The sequence below is a fragment of the Artemia franciscana genome, chromosome 17 (assembly GCF_032884065.1).
Source record: "Artemia franciscana chromosome 17, ASM3288406v1, whole genome shotgun sequence".
Lineage (NCBI taxonomy): Eukaryota > Metazoa > Arthropoda > Branchiopoda > Anostraca > Artemiidae > Artemia > Artemia franciscana.
In genome coordinates, this window is record NC_088879.1 from 12,095,860 (window position 1) to 12,119,613 (window position 23,754).

The window sequence follows — 23,754 nt, forward strand, 5'->3', positions numbered from 1 at the left end:
CTAAAAACCAGCTTTTTTTTCTTTTCATTTTTTCAGGCCACTTTTTCAGGTTACGCTTTCATTAAACCCAAAGGTCAATGATTGGATTGGGCTTTTTCACAATCCTTGGATTGCGGAAATATCATTTCCGATCATTGAACCTCGATAAAAGCCTGGTATGTAGGTCGAAAAGTGAATCCGAACTAACATTCAGCGTCCTGGCTTCAATGTCTACCTCATTTTACTAAAGCCTTAAGAGCTTTACTTTACCTTGGCTAATTGTGTGCCTTGGTGTTTTTATGCTTATATTTTATTTTTTTTTGAACCAAATCGAAGTAGCACACGACTTCGAGCTAGTTTCAACAGAGGGTGAGCCAACATCGTGAGATGGTATGACGCCTTCAGGACCGGTGGAGCCAGTAGCGGGAGAATCTACACCGTATCTGAAACAAACTGGAAGTGGTGACTCGGACGCTAAGCTTGCTGATAGTGAAACGCCTTTGCCAGTAAGCGTGTCTATTTTCCGTTCTTTTCACCACCTCCAAAAGGAAAAATTAGCTTCGATTTGGCTTCAGTTTACTACCGGAAACTTACCACTGGTTCTGTCTCACGATCCTGGGTTACTCTTGAAACTAGAAATATGACAGTAAAATAAATTTTTTGCATCATATGCATCGCGTTTTCCGACAGAAAGTCGCAGCTTGTTTCTGGGTTCACCAATTTTAGGCATACCCATGAGAAAATCTAGGGACATTAATGGTAAAAGGGTCATATCGCTGCGGCTCAAGCATACTCTCAAGCTGAAAACTACGGAGACACTGGATAGCACATAAATATGGTTTTGGCCAGTAAACAGCAAGAACAGATCTTGCAAAACATTAAAGTGCTGAATTTTGTTTTTGAGGTAATGAAGCTCTTGGGGAGACTTTTGCTTGAAATATGACTTCTCTCCTAAGGAACATCTGGAAAAAACCACAGAGGATAGCAGAAAAAATTGAACTTCGATTTGAACAGAGAATTCAGAGATGTAGCTAAGGATCATGGTTCAGTAATCACTTTTTTTTTCCGAAATGACGGTCCAGAAAGTGATAAAGAGCATTTGAAGCACTTGCGTTGAGATATAGTGAACGAGATCGGTGAAAAAGGTACAGCATCTAAATGAACATCACTCAGGACGCTGGGGTTGTGGACAGGACTTCTATTGTATTAAGAAGTGTAAGAGACAAAGAAATTCACGAACAGTTCTTTGCCGTAGTACCTGTCCTGGATTCCAATGACAAGGATATGAATAAGGGTCTACAAGCAAGGATAAAAGAGAATGAACTTAAGTACGAAAATATAGCTGAGGAATGGTTTGACGACAATTCAAACGTGAGGAGTGAATTTAACGAACGTCACTCTCACATTAAAAACCGCGTTCCAGAATTGGTTTATATCTGGTATTAGAGTCATGTTCCAGACCTTTGCGGCGTTAATTGCTGTACTGCAACAGATCCAAGAAATCTCTTCGGCACCTTGAATAGAATTTATATTTCTTTGCTGAGTCACACCAACGAATGGGCCTGTGGTGACATCAAACAGCGAACACAAAAAAGGACAGTCAAAGTTGAAAATTCCCTGAAAATCGGTGAAACTCGTTGGTTGGCAAAAGAGAAGTCGCTTGTTTTGGTGTTTTTCGGTGACGATTGCCTGCACTTAGATGCAGTGCGCGTTTTGTCCTCAGCGGAACACAGCAGTTCTTTTGACTTTAAAACTTCATCCAAAGCCAACTCACTGCTGAGTAAGCTTATGGAGCACAAAATAATCGTAACCATTCTCTTGTTTCTTGCCGCATTTGAAGTCATTTGCCTTATTTCAAAAGCATCTCCAGACAAAAGTTTATACTTTTTTGACGGCCTGGAACAGGGTTGATAAAGCAAGAAATGATCTAAATAGCATTTCCTTCTAAAGTGTCGAAGAAGAAGCCTCCAAGTTCGTTTCAAGGATCCAAGGCCTTCTAGAGACTACTTCAGTGGACCTTGAAATCAACTCAGAGTTACCAGCTTTTCGCATTGCCAAGAAAAAGTGCATGTCGGATGAAGCGGTGAAAATTCTTGACCTGAAAATCTGGAGCAGTGATTTCGAGTCGAAGTGTTCAGATTAGTAATTGATAAAATAACAACTAGCCCGAAAAAAGATTTTCAGGCAACAAACAGCTTATTTCTGACGTATATTTCTTGCATCCCACCACGTCCAGCCTTGTGTGTCGAGGTGAAATGCCAAAGTAGGCCCTTTGTAGCGTTGCAAAGATGGCAAAGGTGTTTCATGCCGATCTAAGGTCAGAGCCTGAAAACTATTTCTCAGTTTAAAGCGAAATTATTACCACGGGTCATAAAAACAGACGGGATAGGCCTGGTACAAAAAAATAAGGATGGACCAGAACTTGGAAGGGAATGTTGAGGGGCTGATATACAAGATTCAAGTTCCTGTATTTTGTGCAACAACTGCATAACTTACACGCATTGGCTGCTATTAACGCAAAATAGTGCTCATCAGCCCACACTTAGTTTTTCTGGCCTACGAATATCTGCTGACGCTTTCGTTTTCTCGTGTCAGCTGTGAAAGAACCTTCATCAAACTGAACTTAATTAAAACAAGATTAAGAACTAAAATATCAGGTGATCTCTTGTAAAAATTCTTAGTGGTGTTATGTGAGTGGGAGCTACTTGATTCAATGAACTTTGAAAATATTTGAGAAGACACGAAAAGAGATTCGAAGACTTAAACATCGCTTTTGTCAGTGCACTAGTTTTTTCTTCCGTTATGCCAGTTATTTTGTTTTGTATCTGACCAATATATATGTTTTGTGTTCTGATCGATAGTAAAGAATCCTTAGTGGTATTAAACATCCTTCTGAAGAAAATAAATAATTTGAATGTTCTTTGGCTCAGATTTCCATGATGCAGAACGAAAGCTAAAAATTTTATACAGCTGAAAATACGATGCTGGTCTCTGTTTGCATAAGAACCTGAGGAGCACCGAAACCAATCGAGTATCAGGGAGACCTGACACACAAAATGATTAGTGGTATCTGTCTTATTTCTACTGTAAGCCTACTTCTTACTTAGCGGGTAGTACTAATTTGCCTGACGGCGCAAACTTTGGTATTAACACGCAGAGCGCAATTTCCCCTCATTGTTAAAGGCCCTTTCTGATTAAAGACGAGAAAATAAAATCAATACAGTCTATAGATAGGGCCATAGGTAGGGCCACTTAACCCAAATGGCCCCGTAGCCTTCCACTCCCAGTCCACCTCTGGCTGCTTGTTGGAACTATGGAAGGTCCTTTTTATAAAATGTAGTGTTGCAGTTCAAATGGATATCCAGCACTAGTGAGCTCAGTGATCCGTCATTGTGGGTTGCTACCACTAGGACTTGTTACTATTTCAGTTATTTTCTGGCTAGTGATATTTTCTAATTTATAAAAAAAAACTCCTGTGGTTTTTCACCTTAGTTATTATTTTTTAGACTTGCGAGAATACTGCAAAACTTTAACTGATGGAGCGTTTAAGTGCTGGAAGCAGAACAAAATTAATGTTGGCATACTAATTTTGAAAAGAAAGTCTGCAAGCGAGAGGATATAAAGAATATAATATACTTTTGTATTCATTTGTGTGACTTTTTCACCCTTGCCTATAATGTCTGCAGTCTAATTTTTTTCTAATTTGGCCCCAGTTGTTACATTTGATCTGCACAAAGTATTTTTAACTTGACCAAAGATATGAGACAGAGAACAATATAATATTATCAATTTCTGGTTAAGCCAAAATCACTTGAAATATCTATATAAGTTATATTAACCTGAAAAGTAGTTCAAGAGGTGTCATGTGTGAGGGGGGAGTGCACCCAAGCAGTATTTTCGGCAAATCTATGTTTTGGTCTTAGTTACAGAAATCTCTTGTAATTTCTATAGCTAATTGAACCTTGAAGCAAGTTTCTTTGAGGTAAAATCGTGCTATGCGATCGGTTGTACGCTAACTAGGCACGTGTGTTTGACAAGAAAGCATAAAATGCCGGGATACTATTGTCAAATATTTTATCTGCTTATTTTTCTGGCAGTGTCTTCGGTCGTAATAAGACTTTTTAGAAGAAGTGAAAGCAAAAGTTTAAACAGGGCTTTGGAGTGAAGAGAGTCAATTCTGTATGCTCCATCATCCCTCTCACAACAACAACAACAATAGGGCTTATTAATTATAAACAATAAGCCAAATACATTGAGTGTTATGAGTGAGGATCTAGAAAGACCTAAATATCTGCACACCGACTCTGAAAGAGGCATTAAAGTTGTTGTAATACACAAGACTGATACTGGCTTTGGCTTTAATGTGAGAGGCCAAGTAAGTGAGGGTGGACAATTAAGAAGTATAAATGGAAACTTATATGCCCCACTTCAACATGTAAGTGCTGTGCTCAAAGGTGGAGCAGCTGAAAAGGCTGGAGTAGTCAAGGGAGATAGAATCCTTGAAGTGTAAGGGTCTTTTTTTTATGTTTTCTGCTTTAGGCTAATCATCCAGCAACCTCTCTTCTTAAAAATAATCCTTAAGGGGTAGATTTGCAGAATAGTGGCTCTCAGACAAGATATAAAGCTTTGAAATTTCTAGGCACAATTTGTTTTGCTGCTGTTCTCTCAGCTGTTATTCTTTGAAGACCACTGGAGAGTTTGTAACTGGCCTTAGAATTCCCATGTCATTTCAAAATTATTTTTCTGTGAATTGGCAGCATGGTAACAGAGTGGGTAAAAGTTTAGTTTCATTCCAAGTGCCCTAAAGTGTATATTACTGCATATAGCAAGATTCTGATGATTGCATATTGTTTTTTTTTGTCATTATTAGTGAAGTGCTTCCATTTTTTAGTTTTCCAAAATCCCACTCCAATGAGACTAAAAATGCACAAAATGGGCCTACTTACAGGTAACATTACCTATAGAGTGAAACATATAAGTTCTAGAGCCCTTCAGGCTTCAGGACAAGGTCTATATTCTATATTTATCCAATAAAGAGCAATAGGCTATAACTGAAAAAAAACCTTGAACAAGGTTCATTAAATAAATATAGAACACAGACCTTAACCTACTGTCTGCAGGGCTTACGGACTAATATACTTTGCTCTATAGGTAATGTTACCTGTAAGCAAGCCAGTAAAATTAGAGCAAACAGTATTACTGGCTTTCATATAAAGTAAATATACCACTCAATGCCTTCTTTAATGCTCCTTACAAATATAATAATTGCTTCTACTGGAAGTTCAGACATAAGCACTTTTTGACCTCTTAAAAATTACCTTTTTGACCTCTTAAAAATGACCTAAATATGGGGTCATTAAAAATCTGTAATAGTTTAGAAACAAATTTGGGCTATATATTTGCAAATGGGGGTGGGGGGTAAAGCATAGCATATATTAAATACATAAACTAACCATTGCTGTTTTTTTTTCTTTTTCAAAGATCTGTAAATAGGTGTACATTCCCTAAATCTAGTTAGAGATTGTTGCACCAGTGCAACAGCACAAACACATAAAAAAAAAAAATCAGCAATGGTTAGTTTATGTATTTAATATATGCTATGCTTTACCCCCCCCCCCCCCTGATGTGCAAATATATAGCCCAAATTTGTTTCTAAACTATTACAGATTTGTAATGACCCCATATTTAGGTCATTTTTAAGAGGTCAAAAAGTGCTTAAATCTGAATTTCTGGTAGAAGCTATTATTATATTTGTAAAGAGCATTAAAAAAGGCATCAAGTGGTATATTCACTTTATATGAAAGCAAGTGATAGTGTTTGCTCCAATTTTACCAGCAAGCCTACTTCACACATTTTTAGTTTGCACCATGGAGAAGGAGGGTCAACCAGAAATAGATGCACTTCTCTAATAATGACAAAGAAACAATATGTGATCATCAGAATCTTGCCATATGCAGTAATACACACTTTAGAGCACTTTGAACAAAACTAAACATTTACTGCATATTACACTGACACTTTGATGATAAATCACATCAGTCCAGTTTTTGTCAAGAAAAAAAAAAAACACTAAGTGATTATTTGTTGTGCACCCCTAGACCCAGATTTGGTGACTCTCCTGAAGAAGACATGCTGAAATAAAATAGAGGATATTTCCTGACTTGTGATTTTCTGCTCTTTTTATGGTCCAAGTTGCATTTGTGACAATTTGCTCTCACCCTCTTGGTGGTCCCTAGGATAGACAGGAGTCAACTTCTAGACAAGCTACTTTTTGATTTCTTGGAAAGTGGTTAGGTTAGAAAAAATAAAATTTTCAGAGATAGATCTAAATTAAGTATGTCCTGGGAAGGTAACGCATTTTAAAGTGCCTAACTCCACTCCCTCTCCCCCTAGAGGGAATTGACCTTTGATGACCTTTAAGATTTTTAGTTTTATAAAATTGAAAATTTGCAAAATAAATCTCCTATTTAAATAAAGTACAAGAAAAGAATTTTTAGCTTCACAAATTTGCTCAATCCTAATTTATGAGGTTTCAAAATTTGCAGATACATTTCCTAAATTTTGAAAAAAAAACAACATTGGTATGGCTAAAGTTTTACTCAAATAACAAGAAGTGTCTTTTCAGAACTAAATCAAGAAAAAAAAAGCTGAAAATTAAGCTATACTGCTGTTTTGTATAAAATCCAATAGGTAACAGACTTGTGAAGTAGACAAATTTCTAAGACTTAAAAATCAGAAGGGGGTTAACATAGATGCTAGACAATACTTTCCTGGAGTATTTTTTGGCCCTGGATATATTAGAAGTTTGATTTTCCTAACCTAACCACTTTCCAAGATAGCAAAAAGCAGCTTATCTAGAATTTTAGCTATACAGACAATCAGAATAAAAAACTAAAACAATGAAATTTATACTTTTTAATATACTGCATAGCCTTGCCTGTTTATATCAACTAGATTATCATATTTTATTCTAGGCTATGATTAGCCTATTCACATTTTTAACTCAATTAAGATACTATCTTTTATCTAATTCAGCAAAATGACAAGTTAAACTGGATTAGAGTAACTGATTTTGGAACAGATCAGTAAATGTAAAGAATGACAAACAAATACAGGCTATTATTAGGACTATACATGTGCCCATCATGGATTGGGTGGCTGTTATGTAATGTCAGTGTAATGAATATTTCATTGGAATAGAACATAAAATAGGGAATTCAATAGTATCACCTTTGGATATACGTCAGTTTTTATAGCCTATCCTATAGGAGATATGGGTACCCTGGAACATGTCCCAGTTTATGTCATATGTCTAGAGAATACTTCAGTCAAATTGCTTGATTTTGCTACTTGCTGAAACAGAATTGGCTTTCTCCCTGATTTTTATCTTAAATTACTTGAAATTGCAGGTGTAGCAAAATAAGGTGATGTTGAATTCCCTGAAAAAAAATGGCACTGGTGGTATTGTCAAATTCATTTAATCATTTAACATCCCAGTTTAGTATCCATTCAGCATTGATTCAGTCTTGATCAACTCCTTTCTTGGAAGCTTCTATGGTTTGAGACTTGACAGTGGCTTCAGACAGGCTGTTTAAGTCTGTGGACTCAGACAGAACTGATTAAGAGGAAGTGTTGCCACTCTTGCTAGGTGTCATAGAGGACCTGCAGCTTCCTGTTTTGTCCTCTTATGGTAGTTGAAAGGGATTGGGAGAAGGCATGACCTAATAGGTTACTTCCCAGCAACCTAAAAGTTGTTATTATATCTCCTCTTTTTCTACAGTATGCTAAAGTAGGGAGTTTGAGTGAGAGGGAAAGATTCCTTGGAGGTTTTGTCTTATAGTGTTGGGATAAGTTTTGTTGCTCTTCTTTGAATGCATTTCAGTACCTTCACATCCATCTTATAGCAGGGAGAGACTAAGGTCATGCCAAATTCCATATGAGAGCAGACTATGGCTTTATAAATCTCTTTCATCACAAGTGGCTTCCTGGTGGTGAATGTTTGTTTCATGAGGCCAAGCGCTTGGTCTACTTTGGCAACTTAAGCTTAGTCAACAATGACCCCAGGTCCTTCTCCTCACCAACTACCTCAAGCTGGGTATCTCGTAAACAATGTAGAGCCAAGATGTAAGACTCAAGGCTGTAAGCATTTTGGGACATTGAATTCTAGAAACCAATACCATGACCATTTGAACAGCTAGTTCAGATCTTCTTGAATACCAGTGCTAGGAGCTTGCAATCATCTGTATATTGCATCAAAGTATTAACCTCTGGGAAACGTTTTTGGGAATTTGTCATTAATTTTGTTTGGGACAAACTAAACTTTGAATTAAGATTTACTCCTAACATCATCCCAACTCTCAGACACAATCCAAGATCCAAAATTAAAAAAGACCTTGACTTGCTATTGGCCAGTGCAAAAACTCAGAGACTGAGTTTTTTTTTAAAACAAGCTGTGGTTTTAATTTTTACATGAAATGATAGCTACCACAGAGGGTGAGAAGGGTAGTTGAAGTACTGTAAAAGGTTTTTAGGCTGGTGCAAATAGCATCCAAACTGGTTCCACTTTTTGTTGTATTTATATCAACAATTTGCTTTAGCTTTTGATCTTTGCACAGATAATTAAGACTTAGTTCGTTTACCTCTCCTGCTATAAAAAAAAGTCCACACTTGGATACCTTGTCATGACAAAGTTAAGACTTGCTTGTAGCTTAGCATAAAAATTATGACAAGAACAAGTATTCAGTCTGGGTGAATAATCAAATGAGCAAATGATCAAATTAGTGTTAGGCCAATGATTAAATTAGTATAAGGCCAAGGCAGGCATTGGGGCTTAGTATATATCCAAATGATTTCAGCAGTTTCACCTAGTCCTGGCAAATGAATAAGGGTAAAAGATAGACAATTCTTTTTGAAAATCATTGTCCTTCCTCCTTTTTTCCCTGGTAGGTAGTCACTTAGGCATAGCTTTATAAACTCCTGAAAAGCAGTCATTTTTAGGAGATCTGGATTTTGTGCCTGGACTTCAATAGCTGCAATTATATTAATATGGTTCAAATTAGCTGTTGGTTCTAACTCAACTAACTTTTCAAAATTTAAGCTTTCAGCTTTCATAAGGAGGAAAATGGGGAAATGATAACTTTTTTTTATGAAAATGTTTAACAACAGATTTCTTCAAAAAAGATTTATTCTTCACCAACTTTGGTGGGCTGTAAGTATTAATGTTAATGCTGGGAGTTTGGAGAACATCACCTAAAAGTGGAATATTATCATTAAGAGTATTGCAGGAAGATTTGACTACTAAGCCGCTTTTGAAGTGGGAGGGGAAGATGTTCCATTTTAAAGTTAGTGGTAAATTGAAAGAGCCATGGGTAAAATCTGCCTCTTTGGTAAAATTTCTTCTATTAAAGAAGAGAAAATTCACAGGTAATCAGTGAAGCTTTAACTGGGCTATGGGATGGAGCAAATCATATTGGAGTAGATTATTTATTACAGGCTAATTTTTGCATGCAGGAGCTCTCAGACCAGGTTAGACTGGTAGGGTAGCCAGGGGGGATAAAGTGCAAGGGATGGGGAAACGTTTCCTGGTGATTTGGGAAGAAGTCAAATTCATCAAGTCAAGTGTTCTTTATAAGGGTGTAATGGTAAGGAAAGATGATGCTGGGAGAAGGAAGTACAGTGAAGGATCTCTGGGAGAGGAGGGGTCAGGTTTATTTTGGCAAATAATGGGTGGAGTCTAGAACCAGTTGGTAACTTATTGGACACATCAAGAGTAAAGGAGTCAAAAGGAAGTGGATTTTTGGGAGGAATGTGAGTAAAGGGGTGTTTGGGGATAGTCTAAACCATATGTACATGCAAATTAAATAAACAATCGTAGCAAAAAAACATACAACAAGTAATAATATAAACAAAAAAAATAAATCTTAAAGTGAGTGATGCTAAAAATTGAATATGCAAATCAAGCTTAAAACAAAAAAAAAATATTTTGCTATTGAAGCATAAATGAAACCCCAAATGAGCCGACATTAAATAAAGAATCAATGCAAACAAACATACAATACATACTAATATAAATGAATAAATAAATCTTAAAACAAGTGAACTTTAAATTGAATATGCAAATTAAGCTTGAAACGATAAAAATCACAACAAACAAGAGTTTGGTAATCGCCTCCTTCTCTCACTTTAAAGTGAAAACCTACTGTGTCATTGATGTTTTACTGAAAACGAATTATATTACAAATATTATAGTTTACTTAATATTGAAAATAAACATTAAAATTACAGTAAAATTTTGAACTTATGAGCTTTCAGCAATTAATATCATTATACATCAAATATTCAGTTTAATTTATTAGCTCTTTCTAAGATTGTTCAAGACGAATTAGTTTCACTACTAACAAGAGTTTGAATACTGCCCCTTCTTTAACTGTAAAAACATAAAGCCTACTGCATCATTGGCGCTTAACTGAAAATGAGTTATATTACAAATATTTTCTTTTCCAATTCTTACAGCATTGAAAATGAAAATAAAACTACAGTGAAATACAATCTTGAACTGATGGATCTCTCAACAATTAATATCATTATATATCAAATATTCATTTTAATTTTGTATATACTTTCCATGACTGTTCAAGACACTTATAGTTTTCAGTAAAGTGCCAATGAAGCAGTGAGTTTTAGACTTTTACTGTGAGGGAAGGAGGTGATACCCAAATTCTTGCTTGTAGTGATTTTTGTTCGTTTCAAGCTCGTTTCAAGCTAACTATGATTGTTTATTTAATATCTGTTTGATTTAGGTTTCATTTATTCTTAAATAAGAATTTCTCGTCTTTTTGAGTTTGAATTTTAGAAGGTATTTGTTTCTGTTGATCTTAACTATAAATGGCCTTTACTTTTCTTTGAAAAACTTCTTTTTCGGAAAGTTTTTTTTTTGAAATTAATGTCATACAAAAGGTGCTCTGGTAACAAACCATCTGGACCTTGGGCCTTCCCATATTTTAGTGATCTAATTTGAATCGAAACCGAAGATGGAGAAAAACAAACTTGTATCTTCCAAAAAATCATTCTCTTCTGATGTGTCAAAATTATATCTGACCTCCCAATTACTTATTCTGCATTACAAAACTGATGAAACTTATTGAGGCTTTTCCTATGACCACTGCCAGCAATGAACAACTCTCTTCAGTATTAGGGTGTGTGAAGGACTCTCTGCTATTGACGATGGGAAATGACAGGCTCAGTGATCTTATTATCATGACGGTCGAAACAAAGGATGCCAAGAAGTTAGATTTGGGTAGATTAGTTGATGATTACTCCAAGGAGTGAAGTGGTTGGTAGTCCTCATTTATGTATGTTTGCTTAATTTCATTATGTTTTTTTTTGTTTCTTTCTATTGTTTTTGCTTGTGTTTCCGTTTCTTCATCCGTTTCTTTCTTCTTTTGTTTTTTTTTTGTTTCTTTCTTCGGTTAAAAATAGTAGAAAAATCCATGCCCTCCCCCGTTACTATTTTATGAATTGGGGTCCCTGAGAGGGACGGTCTAACACTTCATAAATAATTCTTTTTAAGTCCTAATTCTTTGGGTTTTCAGACATTATTGCTTGTTTTTCATAGCATTAGTGGTGAGAGATGGTTTCGTACCCCTTTGTTTAGATTTGATTTAATTGTATTATTCTATGTTTTTAGTAACGGGAAAAACGTTGAAGGAACTACGCATCGATATGTTGTTGAACTTATTAAATCAGGAGGAGATCAATTGACCTTGACATTATTATCCGTTTCTCCCTCAGTAAGTGATAATTTGTTTTCCTTTTGTGCACATTTTTTATCTGTGTTTTGTTACTTTTAATGTGTTGCGTTTAACATTTTTGTTTAAACTAGAAAATTAGAAAAGATATTAAAAATTAAAAGAAATTTAAATTAATAGATTAGGTGCAAATTAGAAACATGAGTGACGAGGGGGTGATACCCCTCATATACGTCAAAATTTCGGTTCGTTTTAAGTTTTTATGTTGTGCCTTACTTTCAGTTGAAAAAACTTGTTTTTTTTTCATTTAATTTCTGATCGTTTTCTAATAATGTTTGGAAAACCGGTGACCCCTTCTGGAAAATTTTTGTGATCGGCTAAAAATGGTACTTTGTTTCACTCGATAATTTTTTTCTTCACTCAGCAGTTTTTTCACCATTTTTAAACTATTGATTACTATGGACCGTCGACGATTCTTTATTAGGTTCCGGCTAAGTTTTCACCAAAAACAGTTTTTTTTTACCATTTTTAAACTATTGATTACTATGGACTGTTGACAATTTTTGCTCGGTTTCTGCTATTGTTGCAGTCATGAAAACCTATTCAAGCAGAAGCAAGCCTTCGGCCAGAAAAGATAAGGCTGACTTGCATTTCAGGTTCGATTTCCCAGTTCAGAATAGAAAGGTAATGCTACAAGGTTCGAACACTCAGAATCATTATACTGAGAAGAATGGACCTCAAGTGCTGCTAATTCAATAATCCTTGTTTCTATTTCTGTCAGCAGTAATCTTAAATCACCATGATTTGCTATTTATAATGTATCCATAATTGCACTATATGCAATCACTATAATACACTTGTGGCCCAGTCGTCCTGGGTTTCTCATTGCACTTATACCACTCAACATTTCGGCTGCAGCTTCTAAGCTGCATTATATTTGACTCTTCCTCTCAACTCTACTTTTTAAAACAGTAAAAAACTTTAGCGTAAAGAGCGGGATGTTGAGGAGGGAACAGCCCCTTTCATATACGGAGTAATTTCTGTTCGTTTTAAGTTTTAATATTGCTCCTTACTTTCAGTTAAAAAAAATCTTTTTTTATTTAATTTCTGAACGTTTTTAAATTAAGACATGTTTTGATTTTGGCTCTCCGCACATGAATAATTAAAGCGAAATTTGCATATTAATTTATTCATCTGGTTAAATGGCTTTCCCATAGTTTTGATCGGACGATTTTGAGAAAAAAGGAGTGGGTGAGTAGGCCTAGCTACCCTCCAATTTTTTCTTGTTATTTAAAAGGCAACTAGAACTTTTAATTTTTTACGAACGTTTTTATTAGTAAAAAATATACGTAACTTATGTAACGAACTTCTATATTTGTATGTTATTATTACATATATGAGGGGGTTCACCCCTTGTCAATACCTCGCTCTTTACACTAAAGCTTAAATTTTGTCCCAATTCCTCCAGTCACAAAGGCTGGGTCACCCCTGAATCACAAAGGCCGTAGAATAAATAGTTGAAATTAATAAAGTTACTTTAGCGTAAAGAGCAAGGTATTAGGAGGAGGTGAACCCCTCATATACGTAATAATTTCTGTTCGATTTAAGTTTAAATGCTGCTCCTTACTTTCAGTTGAAAAAACTTTCATATTTATTTTTTCGTTGTTCTTTAAAAAATGCTAAAAAATCCTGCAATTCCTTCATGGAAATTTTCTTCCACCATAACAAATTCTTACATGGAAAGATCCCCCCGCATAACCTACTCCCCTCAACCTCTCCCACCAACCAAAAAAATCCCCCTGAAAGCTTTTATACATTTCCCAATAACCATTACTATGTGTAAACACTGGTCAAAGTTTGTAACTTGCAGCCCCTCCCACGGGGACCGTGGAGGAGCAAGTCGTCCCCAAAGACATAGTTATTAGGTTTTCCGACTATGCTGAATAGAATGGCTATCTCTGACTTTCGGTCCAGCGACTTCGGGAAAACAATGAGCGTGGCAGGGGACCTAGGTGCCCTCCAATCTTTTTGGTCACTTAAAAAGGGAACTAGAACTTTTAATTTCCGTTAGAATTCTAGGACCAATTCTAGGAACATTCTAGGACCAATGGGTCGATATTATCACCCCTGGAAAAAAACAACAACAAAAAAACAAACAAATAAACACGCATCCGTGATCTGTCTTGTGGCATAAAATGCAAGAGCTTGAAACTTCTACTATAGGGCTCTCTGATACGCTGAATCTAATGGTGTGATTTTCGTTAAGATTCTATGACTTAAGGGGTGTTTCCCCCATTTTCCAAAATAAGGCAAATATTCACACTCGTAACTTTTGATGGTTAAGTCTAAACTTAACGAAACTTATATATTTAAAATCAGCATTGAAATGCGATTCTTTTGATGTAACTATTGTTGTAAAAAACCGTGTTGTCCGTTTTTTAGAGTTTCGGTTACTATTGAGCCGGGTCGCTCCTTACTACAGTTCGTTACCACGAACTGTTTGATGCTAGGAAGACTAAGTAACTAAGGCTAGGAGTAAATGAAAACGAAAAGGTGACGTTGGGTAACGAAAAGATTGATCAGGTGGGCAGCTTCACTTACCTTGGTAATATTATTAGTAAAGACGGTGGGAGCAGTGAAGATGTTAAAAGTAGAATAGCGAAGGCCCAGGGTGTTTTCTCACAGTTAAAAAACAAGTCTGGAAGAATAGGAAGGTAAGTGTGCAAACAAATATTAGAATATTAGAAGATACAGTGATAACAGTGGTCAAATGTGGCTCGGAAGCATGGGCTCTCCGAAAAGCGGATGAAGATTTACTAGATTTTTTCCAGAGAAATTGCCTACGGATTGTTCTGGGTACCCTGCTGACTGACCGTATTTCAAACATTAGGCTGTACGAAAACTGTGGTTCAATCCCGCTTTCTAGGGCTATACTAAAAGAAAAGTTGAAATGGCTAGGCCACGCTCTGCGGATGAAGGATGACAGACTGGCGAAGATGATCCATTTCGGCCAACCGTCTAGGGGTAAACGGAAAACAGGTCGTCCTTGTCTGGGGTGGAAGGATGTCATAAATAAAGATTTAAAGGAAATGGGATCTTCCGGAGAGGGTGCTTTGAATAGATTTTGATGGACGAGGAGCGTGCGTAGCTGTGTTGGCCTCAGGCGGCTTTGTGCTGTGGCGAGTTGTTAGCAGTAGTAATTATGCTGAATGACGCTGAAATGAAGACGCTGTAATTTTTTTTCTAAATGAGTATTTCGGCCTTGAGCCGTCATCACAGATCACAGATAAATACAACATCAAACTTAAACAATAAAATCACTAGGGATGCTAAAACTAGGACTGTTCAAACTAAAAAAAAAAAGAAAAAAAAAAGACGGACTGTCTAAACTAAAAATATTTTTTTAGTTCAACTAAAAAAAAAAAAAAAAAAAAATGACTAGGACAGTTCAAAGTAAAAAAAAAGGACTGTTCAAACTAAAAAATATTAATAATAAAAACAATCCTGGCATTACATTTTGTTGCGAGTCTTATCTTGTATTTATCCTGTGATTTGACGATGACTGGTCTTTGATTTAGAGCTGAGATGTTCATTTAGAATTTTTGTTTAATGTCATAAAATAATTTTTTGTTGTTTGTATTATGGAATTATTTATGAAAGTTATTATGGATTTATGAGATTATTCTGGAAAGTATTGTGTATTATGGGAAAAAATAACTAGGGATGGTCTAACTAGGACTGTCCAAACTAAAAAAAAAAAATAATAATAATACAAAAAATAAAAACAATCCAGGCATCATATTTTGTTGCGAGTCTTATTTTGTATCTATCTGTGATTTGATGATGACTTGTTTTAGATTTAGATCTGATATATACATTTATAAATTTTCTTTTCAGTGTCTTATAACAATTCTTTCTTGTTTTATCTTTGTTGTTTGTATTATGGAAAGACAGTTTTGTCTCTGTAGTTATTAACATCGAAATTCCTTTAATACTGCTTTATTTTTTTTAGAATCTCCTAGTTATTTTATTGTGTTCAGTATAATCTTGATGGCACAAATTTAATTTTCTGAGGGAATTAAATGTGTTCATTCACTTTTGCTCTCTACAAAAAACATTTTTGAAAATTTTTATTTTAGTGCATAGAATTTCCTCAAGTCCTACATGGATTTAATATTAAAAATACATAAATTTGAATGTGTCTGAAACTAAAAGTCTAATAAGTGTGTTTTTACAAAACGAGTGTCCAGATGACAACCCTTGCAAAGTGTAGTCTTGTTTTATTTGCTTTACAGGATGCCGAAAAGTTAGAACCCACGGAGGAGACCACTGGTTATTCATATATAGATTATACTGAGAAAAGATCACTGCCAATTTCAGTCCCTGATTATCATTATGTTGAAAGAAAGGCTGAAAAATTTGTGGTAAGTAGTTGACAAAGGCACCTAAAATATACCTTAAGAACAGATGGCACTATGAAACAACTTGCAAGTCAAGTGTATGTGTGACTTATGAAAGTTGGGGTCTATGGGCACTAGAGGGCCACTAGAACACACTATTTTTAGTCACAAGACTCAATCCTTTTTTTGTTTTTATTTGATAATAACTCCTTTATCAATTCTGTGAGTTTCTTTCTAACCTTTGCAACATGTTAACTTTTTTTCTGATTATTCTCATTATATATATATATATAATGAGAATATATATATATATATATATATATATATATATATATATATATATATATATATATATATATATATGCAACTATAAACAATTTTAAAATAATTCTTATCCGTGTTATGGTATGGTTGCCATCCTGAATGAACAATGTACATGGTTCATTAGTAAATAAATTAAAATTCAACTAAACAATCTTAACATGGAAAATGATCCTAATCCAAGTGGGCGAAATCACAAAGTATTTTTGTGCCCCAAATCTAACCCAAAGGAAAAGATGAGAAGATAAAATCAAACCCAAAAAAGGAGAAAATGAAATTTCAATTTGTGCTTCGTGAGCAATTTTTGCTTTGTGAAAGCACGTCTAACCTAAATATTAAAAAGGAAAAGGTGAAATCTCAAATTATGCTTTGTGGGATAAGAAAGTAAATCTAACCTAAATCTTAAAAGGGGAAAGGTGAAATATCAATTTGTACTTTTTATGGCACTTAGTATCTACCAAGTGACGTATAGCGATCGCAAATTTTGTCGGTCGGTCGGTCGGTCTGTCTGTCTGTCTGTCCCGGTTTTGCTAGTTTAGGCACTTCCAGGTAAGCTAGGACGATGAAATTTGGCAGGCGCATCAGGAACCAGACCAGATTAAGTTAGAAATTGTCGTTTTCCCGATTTGATCATATGGGGGTGGGGGGTGGGGGACGATTAAACCGAAAAATTAGAAAAAATGAGGTATTTTAAATTTACGAACGGGTAATTGGATCTTAATAAAATTTGATTTTTTGGAAGGATAACGTGTCCCAGAGCTTTCATTTTAAATCCCGACCAGATCCGGTGACATTGGGGGGAGTTTGGGGGAGCCTAAAATCTTGGAAAACACTTAGAGTGGAGGGATTGGGATGAAACTTGGTGGGCAAAATAAGCACAAGTCCTAGATACGTGAATGAAATAACCGGGACGGATCTGCTCTCGTTGGGGGAGTTGAGGGGAGGGTTAATTCTGAAAAATTAGAAAAATGAGGTATTTTTAACTTGCGAAGGAGTGATCAGATCTTAATGAAATTTGATGTTTGGAAGGATATTGTGTCTGAGAGCTCTTATTTTAAATCCCGACCGGATCCGGTGATATTGGGAGGGGGGACCTGAAATCTTGGAAAACACTTGGAGTGGAGGGATCGGGATGAAACGTGGTGGGAAAAATAAGCACAATTCCTAGATAAGTCCAAGATACGTGACTGACATAACTGGACCGGATCCGCCCTCTTTGGTGGAGTGGGGGGGGGGAGTAATTCGGAAAAATTAGGAAAAATGAGGTATTTGTAACTTACGAACGAGTGATCAGATTAAAATGAAATTTGGTATTTAGAAGGATTTTGTGCTTTAGAACTCTCTTTTTAAATTCCGACCAGATCCGATGACATTGGGGGGAGTTGGAGAGATCGGGATGAAACTTAATGAGAAGAATAAGCACAAGTTATAGATACGTGATTGACATAATTGGAAGGTATCCGTTCTCTTTGGGGGAGCTGGGGGTTGTTAATTTGGAAAAAATTAGAAAAATTGAGGTATTTTCAACTCAAGAACGGGTGACCGGATCTTAATGAAGCTTGGTATTTATAATAAACTCTAAGAGCTTGTCTCAGAGCTCTTATTTCAAATACCGACCAGATCTGTTGACATTTGGGGGAGCTGGAGGGGGAAACTGGAAATCTTGGAAAACGTTTAGAGTGGAGAGATTGGGGTGAAACTTGGTAGATAGAATTCGCAAATGTCGTAGATACGTGATTGTCGTAACCGGACTGGATCCGCTCTCTTTGGGGGAGTTAGGGGGTGGGGTTCAGTGCTTTGGTGGGTTTGGTGCTTCTGGACGTGCTAGGACGATGAAAATTGGTAGGCGTGTCAGGGAGCTGCACAAATTGACTTGATAAAGTCTTTTTCCCTGGTTTGCCTATCTGGGGGTTGAAGGGAGAGGGAAAATTAGAAAAATTGAGGTATTTTTAACTTACGAGTGGGTAATCGGATCTTAATGAGTTTTGATATTTAGAAGGATCTCATGACTCAGAGCTCTTATTTTAAATCCCGATCGGCATTAAGCCTCTGATTTTCCTTTTAAATCAATCTATTGATTCTTTGAGTTTTGCTAGATCTCATACCATATGAGGTCTTGGCTTTTGGCTCTTCCGACCTCGTCACAAGTGCCATATGAGCTCTTAGCTCTTGTTGAGATAAGAAAGCAAATCTAACTTAAGATTTTAAGCAAATTTAGATTTTAAGCAAATCTTAGCTTAAAAAAGGAAAGGCGAAATATCAATTTGTGTGTTGGGGTATTAGTAAGCCTCAATGGGAGACTTTTAAAATGATTCCTATTGCAGTATATTTGGCAATCTTTATTATTTGTAATTTAACTCACTTTAGGCCTCCTGAAACTTAAATTTTTAAGAGTAAATCGCTATTTCCAAAATTAGAATGTGTTACCCAGCATTTTTAAGCCTTACCTTATATTCGCCTGCACCTCCAGAAGCCTCCAGGGCATCAAGAGGGATCCGCAACTCTTCTCGCGAATTTGCTGCTGCCAGTAATTCATCCTACTGAGGCTGGAATTGTGATAAAAGTGCCGCAGATTTATCTGGTAAGTTTGGTGCATTGTGTTTCTGGTACTGCATCTGCGACCTGTACCCGATGATTGCCAGTGGAGCGCTGCGTTCGGTAGTCGGGGATTGTACGTGACCAAGATATCTCAGTTGACGGACCTTTATTACGTACGTCACAATAGGCTGACCGGTTTTTATCACGGATAAGTAAATAAATAATTTCAGATAATTTTAAGATTCCTCTGCGGTTTTTACAAAAAGTAATTGATAGCGAAAAAACAAAACCAATGCAAGGGATTAGATTCTTGTGCCAATTGGTCTATATTTTATAAACAAAAAACTAGTTTTTTTTTAACTGGAAGTAAGGAACGACATTAAAACTTAAAACGAACAGAAATCTCTCCGTGTATGAAAGGGGCTGTTCCCTTCTCAACTTCCCGCCCTTTACGCTAATGTTTGACTGCTTCTCTCAATCCTACTTTATTAAACAGTAAAAAACTAGCGCAAAGAGCGGGGCATTGAGAAGGGAACAGCCCCTTTCACACACGGAGTAATTTCCGTTCGTTTTAAGTTTTAATGTTGCTTCTTAGTTTTTAATTAATGCATGTTTGATTTTAGCTCTTCGCTCAAAGCTATTAAAATGAGATTTGTATATTAATTCTTTTTTTTTGGCTAAATGGCTTTCTCTTAGTTTTGATCAGACAATTTTGAGAAAAAAGGGCGGGAGAGGAGGCCTAGTTGCTCTACAATTTTGGTTACTTAAAAAGGCATCTAGAACTTTTAATTTTTAACGAACTTTTTTATTAGTAAAAAATATACGTAACTTAAGAATTATCTTACGTAACGAACTTCCTATATTCGTATATTTTTATTATGTATATGAGGGGATTTGTCCGCTCGTTAATACCTCGCTTTTTACACTAAAGCTTAAATTTTATCCCAAATATTTAAGAATGACCTCTGAATCAGAAAGACCGTAGAATAAATAGTTGAAATTACTAAAAATATTTTAGCGTAAAGAGCGAGGTATTTGAGAGGAGAACAACCCCTCATATGTGTAATAATCTCTGCTCTTTTTAAGTTTTAATTCTGCTCCTTACTTTCAGTTGAAATTTTTTTTTCATATTTAGTTTTTCATTGTTTTTTTTTTTTATAATAATGCTAGAAAATCCTGCGCCCCCTTCATTGAATTTATCTTCCCCCTCGATATATTCCCCCAAGGAAAGATACTCCCTCATAGCCCCCTTTCCTCAACCCCCCTCCCCCAAACCAAAAAATCCCCCTGAAAATGTCTGTACACTACCCAATAACTATTACTGCATGTAAATATTGGTCAAAGTTTGTAACTTGCAGCCCCTCCCCCGGGGACATTGGGGGAGTAAGTCATCCCCAAAGACATGGTTATTATGTTTTTCGACTATGCTGAACCTCAAAATTTTGATCTGTTGACTTTGGGAAAAAAGAGCGTGGTAGGGGGCCTAGGTGCCCTCGAATTTTTCGGTCACGTGAAAAGGGCACTAGAACCTTTCATTTCCGTTCGAATGAGCCCTCTCACGACATTCTAGGACCACTTGGTCGATACGATGACCCCTGAAAAAAAAATACCCGTGATCGGTCTTCTGGCAAAAAAATACGAAGTTCCACATTTTTGTAGATAGGAGCTTGAAACTCTTACAACAGGGTTCTCTGATATGCTGAATACGATGATGTGATTTTTGTTAAGATTCTATGACTTTTAGAGTGTGTTTCCCCCTATTTTCCAAAATAAGGCAAATTTTCTCAGGTTTGTAACTTTTGATGGGTAAGATTCAACGTGATGAAACTTATATATTTAAAATCAGCATTAAATTGTGATTCTTTTGATGTAACTATTGGTATCAAAATTCCGTTTTTTAGAGTTTTGGTTACTATTGAGCCGGGTCGCTCCTTACTACAGTTCGTTACCACGAGCTGTTTGATATTCGTTTCTAGTATATTTAAGGCTCCATTACATGCTTACATTTAATAACCAAGAAGCTAATTTCACAAAGTATCCTTGGCACAAAAATGTTACGGATGAAATGCCGAATAGCACTCAAGCGACTGGTCTCTGAGACCGCTCTCGTAGCAGCACTTGCCGAACCTTGATTTTAGGATATGTGCAATTTAAGGTTTAAAATGTCTACTACGATGAAGTCGATCCGCCTGGATGTAATCTGAGAATAAAGAGTTTATGCTAGAATAGGTGATAAATTTAATAAGCTTAATATACAAGGGTAATAAAAAAAAACATTTTTTTTAACTGAAAGTAAGGAGCGACATTAAAACTTCAAACGAACTGAAATTACTCCGTATATGAAAGGGGCTGTTCCCTCCTCAACGCCCTGCTCTTTACACTAAAGTTTCACTCTTACTCTCAACTCTATTTTTTAAGACAGTAAAAAGCATTAGCGTAAAGAGCGGGGCTTTGAGGAATTGTCTTATTGGCTGTATAGGACTCTGAAGGAACTTAACACTTCGTTTTTACCGAATAAAGCTCATATTCTGGAAAGTGAATGTATTTAGGAAGGGAAATGGGCTTGTTTGGAGATTGAACTTAACGCTGCTCAGTTAAAGGGTGTTTCCTGGACAGTTTTGTTTTTAGATAAAATTCAAGTTAAGGTTTATTTAGAAAAGTGACTTATAGCTAGGAATTGCCCAATTTGCACTTCCTAGTCAACGAAAAGAGAGAAAGAAAATAAATCTAGTTAAATGACAGAAAATACATAATTTTGATATTCAGTTCGGATCTTTTATAACCCTTTAATCTTTTTAATCTCTTCGGGCAATAAAATTGGGTTTAATTAAAAACATCGTAAGAGTAAAAAAAACATGTGGAATAAATCGTTAAAATCACTACTACTCACAACTAACTGTAGTACCAATCCACCTGAGGTCAACATAGCTGCGCACCCTCCTCATCCACTTAAACTATTCGAAGTTGCACTCTTTGCTTATTCCCACGAATTTACTCCTTTAAATACTCTGTTATGACGTTTGGGGATAAACTGCTTTTCGTTTTGCTCCACATGGAAAGTCAAAAGCACAATCTGTCATCGCTCGTCGATAAACTGAGGTTGTGCCATCTTTCTTTTGTTATAGCCCCAGAAAGTAGGACCATACTACATTATTTGTACAGCATATTAATAGACTACAGTGAGCCCAAGGAACACCCGAAACTTACAGGAAACGTCTAACATATCTCCTTCAGCCTCACGAAGTGTCCATGTTTCAGAGCTATACCTGACCACTGTCATTATCTTGGCATCCAATATTCTAGTCTAGCTTGACACACGTCCTTCTACCTATTCTTCCAGACTTGTTTAAACTTAGAAAAAAGAAACCCTGTGCCATGACTATATTCACTTTTGACCTCTTGCATCCTCAATTCTACTAGTAACACTATCCACGTAAATAAAGTTGTCCACTTGATCGGTATTCTTGTAACCGACTATTAATTTTGGAACTAAATTTATTCTTGGTCTAAACGACTTAGTCTTTTTAGAATAAAAGAAATGAAGGACAAAATGTAAACAAGTTGATAAATTAATTGATGCTATAGATAAAACTAATTTTAAAATAAAAATATTCTGCAATTTACAAAATGAAGAATCTCCACAAAAGTAAAAATTAGTCAAACAGGAAATACACAAGAACGTGTGGAAATAGGAAAAAGGGAAAAAGGGCTAGGAAGCTTTTTCGATGAATTATTTTAGTAGCTTACAACAGACGGGATAAAGCTGTGTTTGTATCTTGAACTTTTGTAATGAACACTTTTACTATATGGGGGTTGAACAAAGCATCTTAGTAAAAGGGTTTATCATAGCACTGAGACCAAAATTTGAGTTTATGCCTCTCCTTTAGTGTATCCATATTAGCCTTCTCGAGCAGGTAAATTTATTTTTATTGGCTGTCTAATTTTGAGCGATGTGTTTATCTGTTCAACTCTGCATATCCCATGATATTCTCTACTCTATGTTATTGCACTGCTAGACCTGCTCTGCTCTTTTTAGATTCGGTAAACATATAGACACACAGATATACATCCATATCAGTGGCGCATTCAGAGACAGTCAAGGGGCCTTGCCCCCATCCCCGGAAATCCCCCAAAAATTATTAAAGAGTTCTATGTATATATATATATATATATATATATATATATATATATATATATATATATATATATATATATATATATATATATATATATATATATATATATATATATATATATATATATATATATATATATATATATATATATACATATATATATATATATATATATATCACTTAATTTAGTGTTTGATAATTTAAAAACTGTTATAAAGAAATCTTTCCTCTTATCTAGTAAAAGGTTCTTAAAAATAGACAGTTATAATAAAAAAGCCATATGGACAAACTGCTTTAATACTACAGTTAACTTGAGATGTTACAGCTTGGATATGATTTTTGAGTTATTGGAATTTGTTCTATACAATACTTATATAAGATTTGGGGGTGATTTGTACAAGCAAATAATGGGAATTCCCATGGGGGGGAATGCCAGCCCATTTATAGCTGACTTGTTTTTAAGTCAACTAGAATATAAATATATGATGGATAAGAATAATCCAATTAATTTAAAACATGCTTTGTCAAATAATAAAAGATATTTAGATGATATTTTGGTCTTAAATTGTAAGGATTTCATTGATATTTCTAAAAATATATATCCATCAGAGCTTATTCTTGAGCCTAGTCATG

At 35.6% G+C, this 23,754-nt stretch overlaps 1 protein-coding gene across 1 annotated transcript in view; it reads left to right on the top strand.

The window, feature by feature from the left end:
- Positions 1–4,125: 4,125 nt before the first annotated feature.
- LOC136037860 (sorting nexin-27-like) overlaps positions 4,126–23,754 on the top strand; it is a 48,431-nt gene continuing 28,802 nt past the window's right edge. Inside the window, exons 1-3 of the mRNA XM_065720710.1 lie at positions 4,126–4,485; positions 11,666–11,768; positions 16,022–16,150. Of these exons, the coding sequence (XP_065576782.1) occupies positions 4,241–4,485; positions 11,666–11,768; positions 16,022–16,150 (477 nt within the window). The 5' untranslated portion in view covers positions 4,126–4,240. The remainder of the gene's footprint in view (positions 4,486–11,665; positions 11,769–16,021; positions 16,151–23,754) is intronic.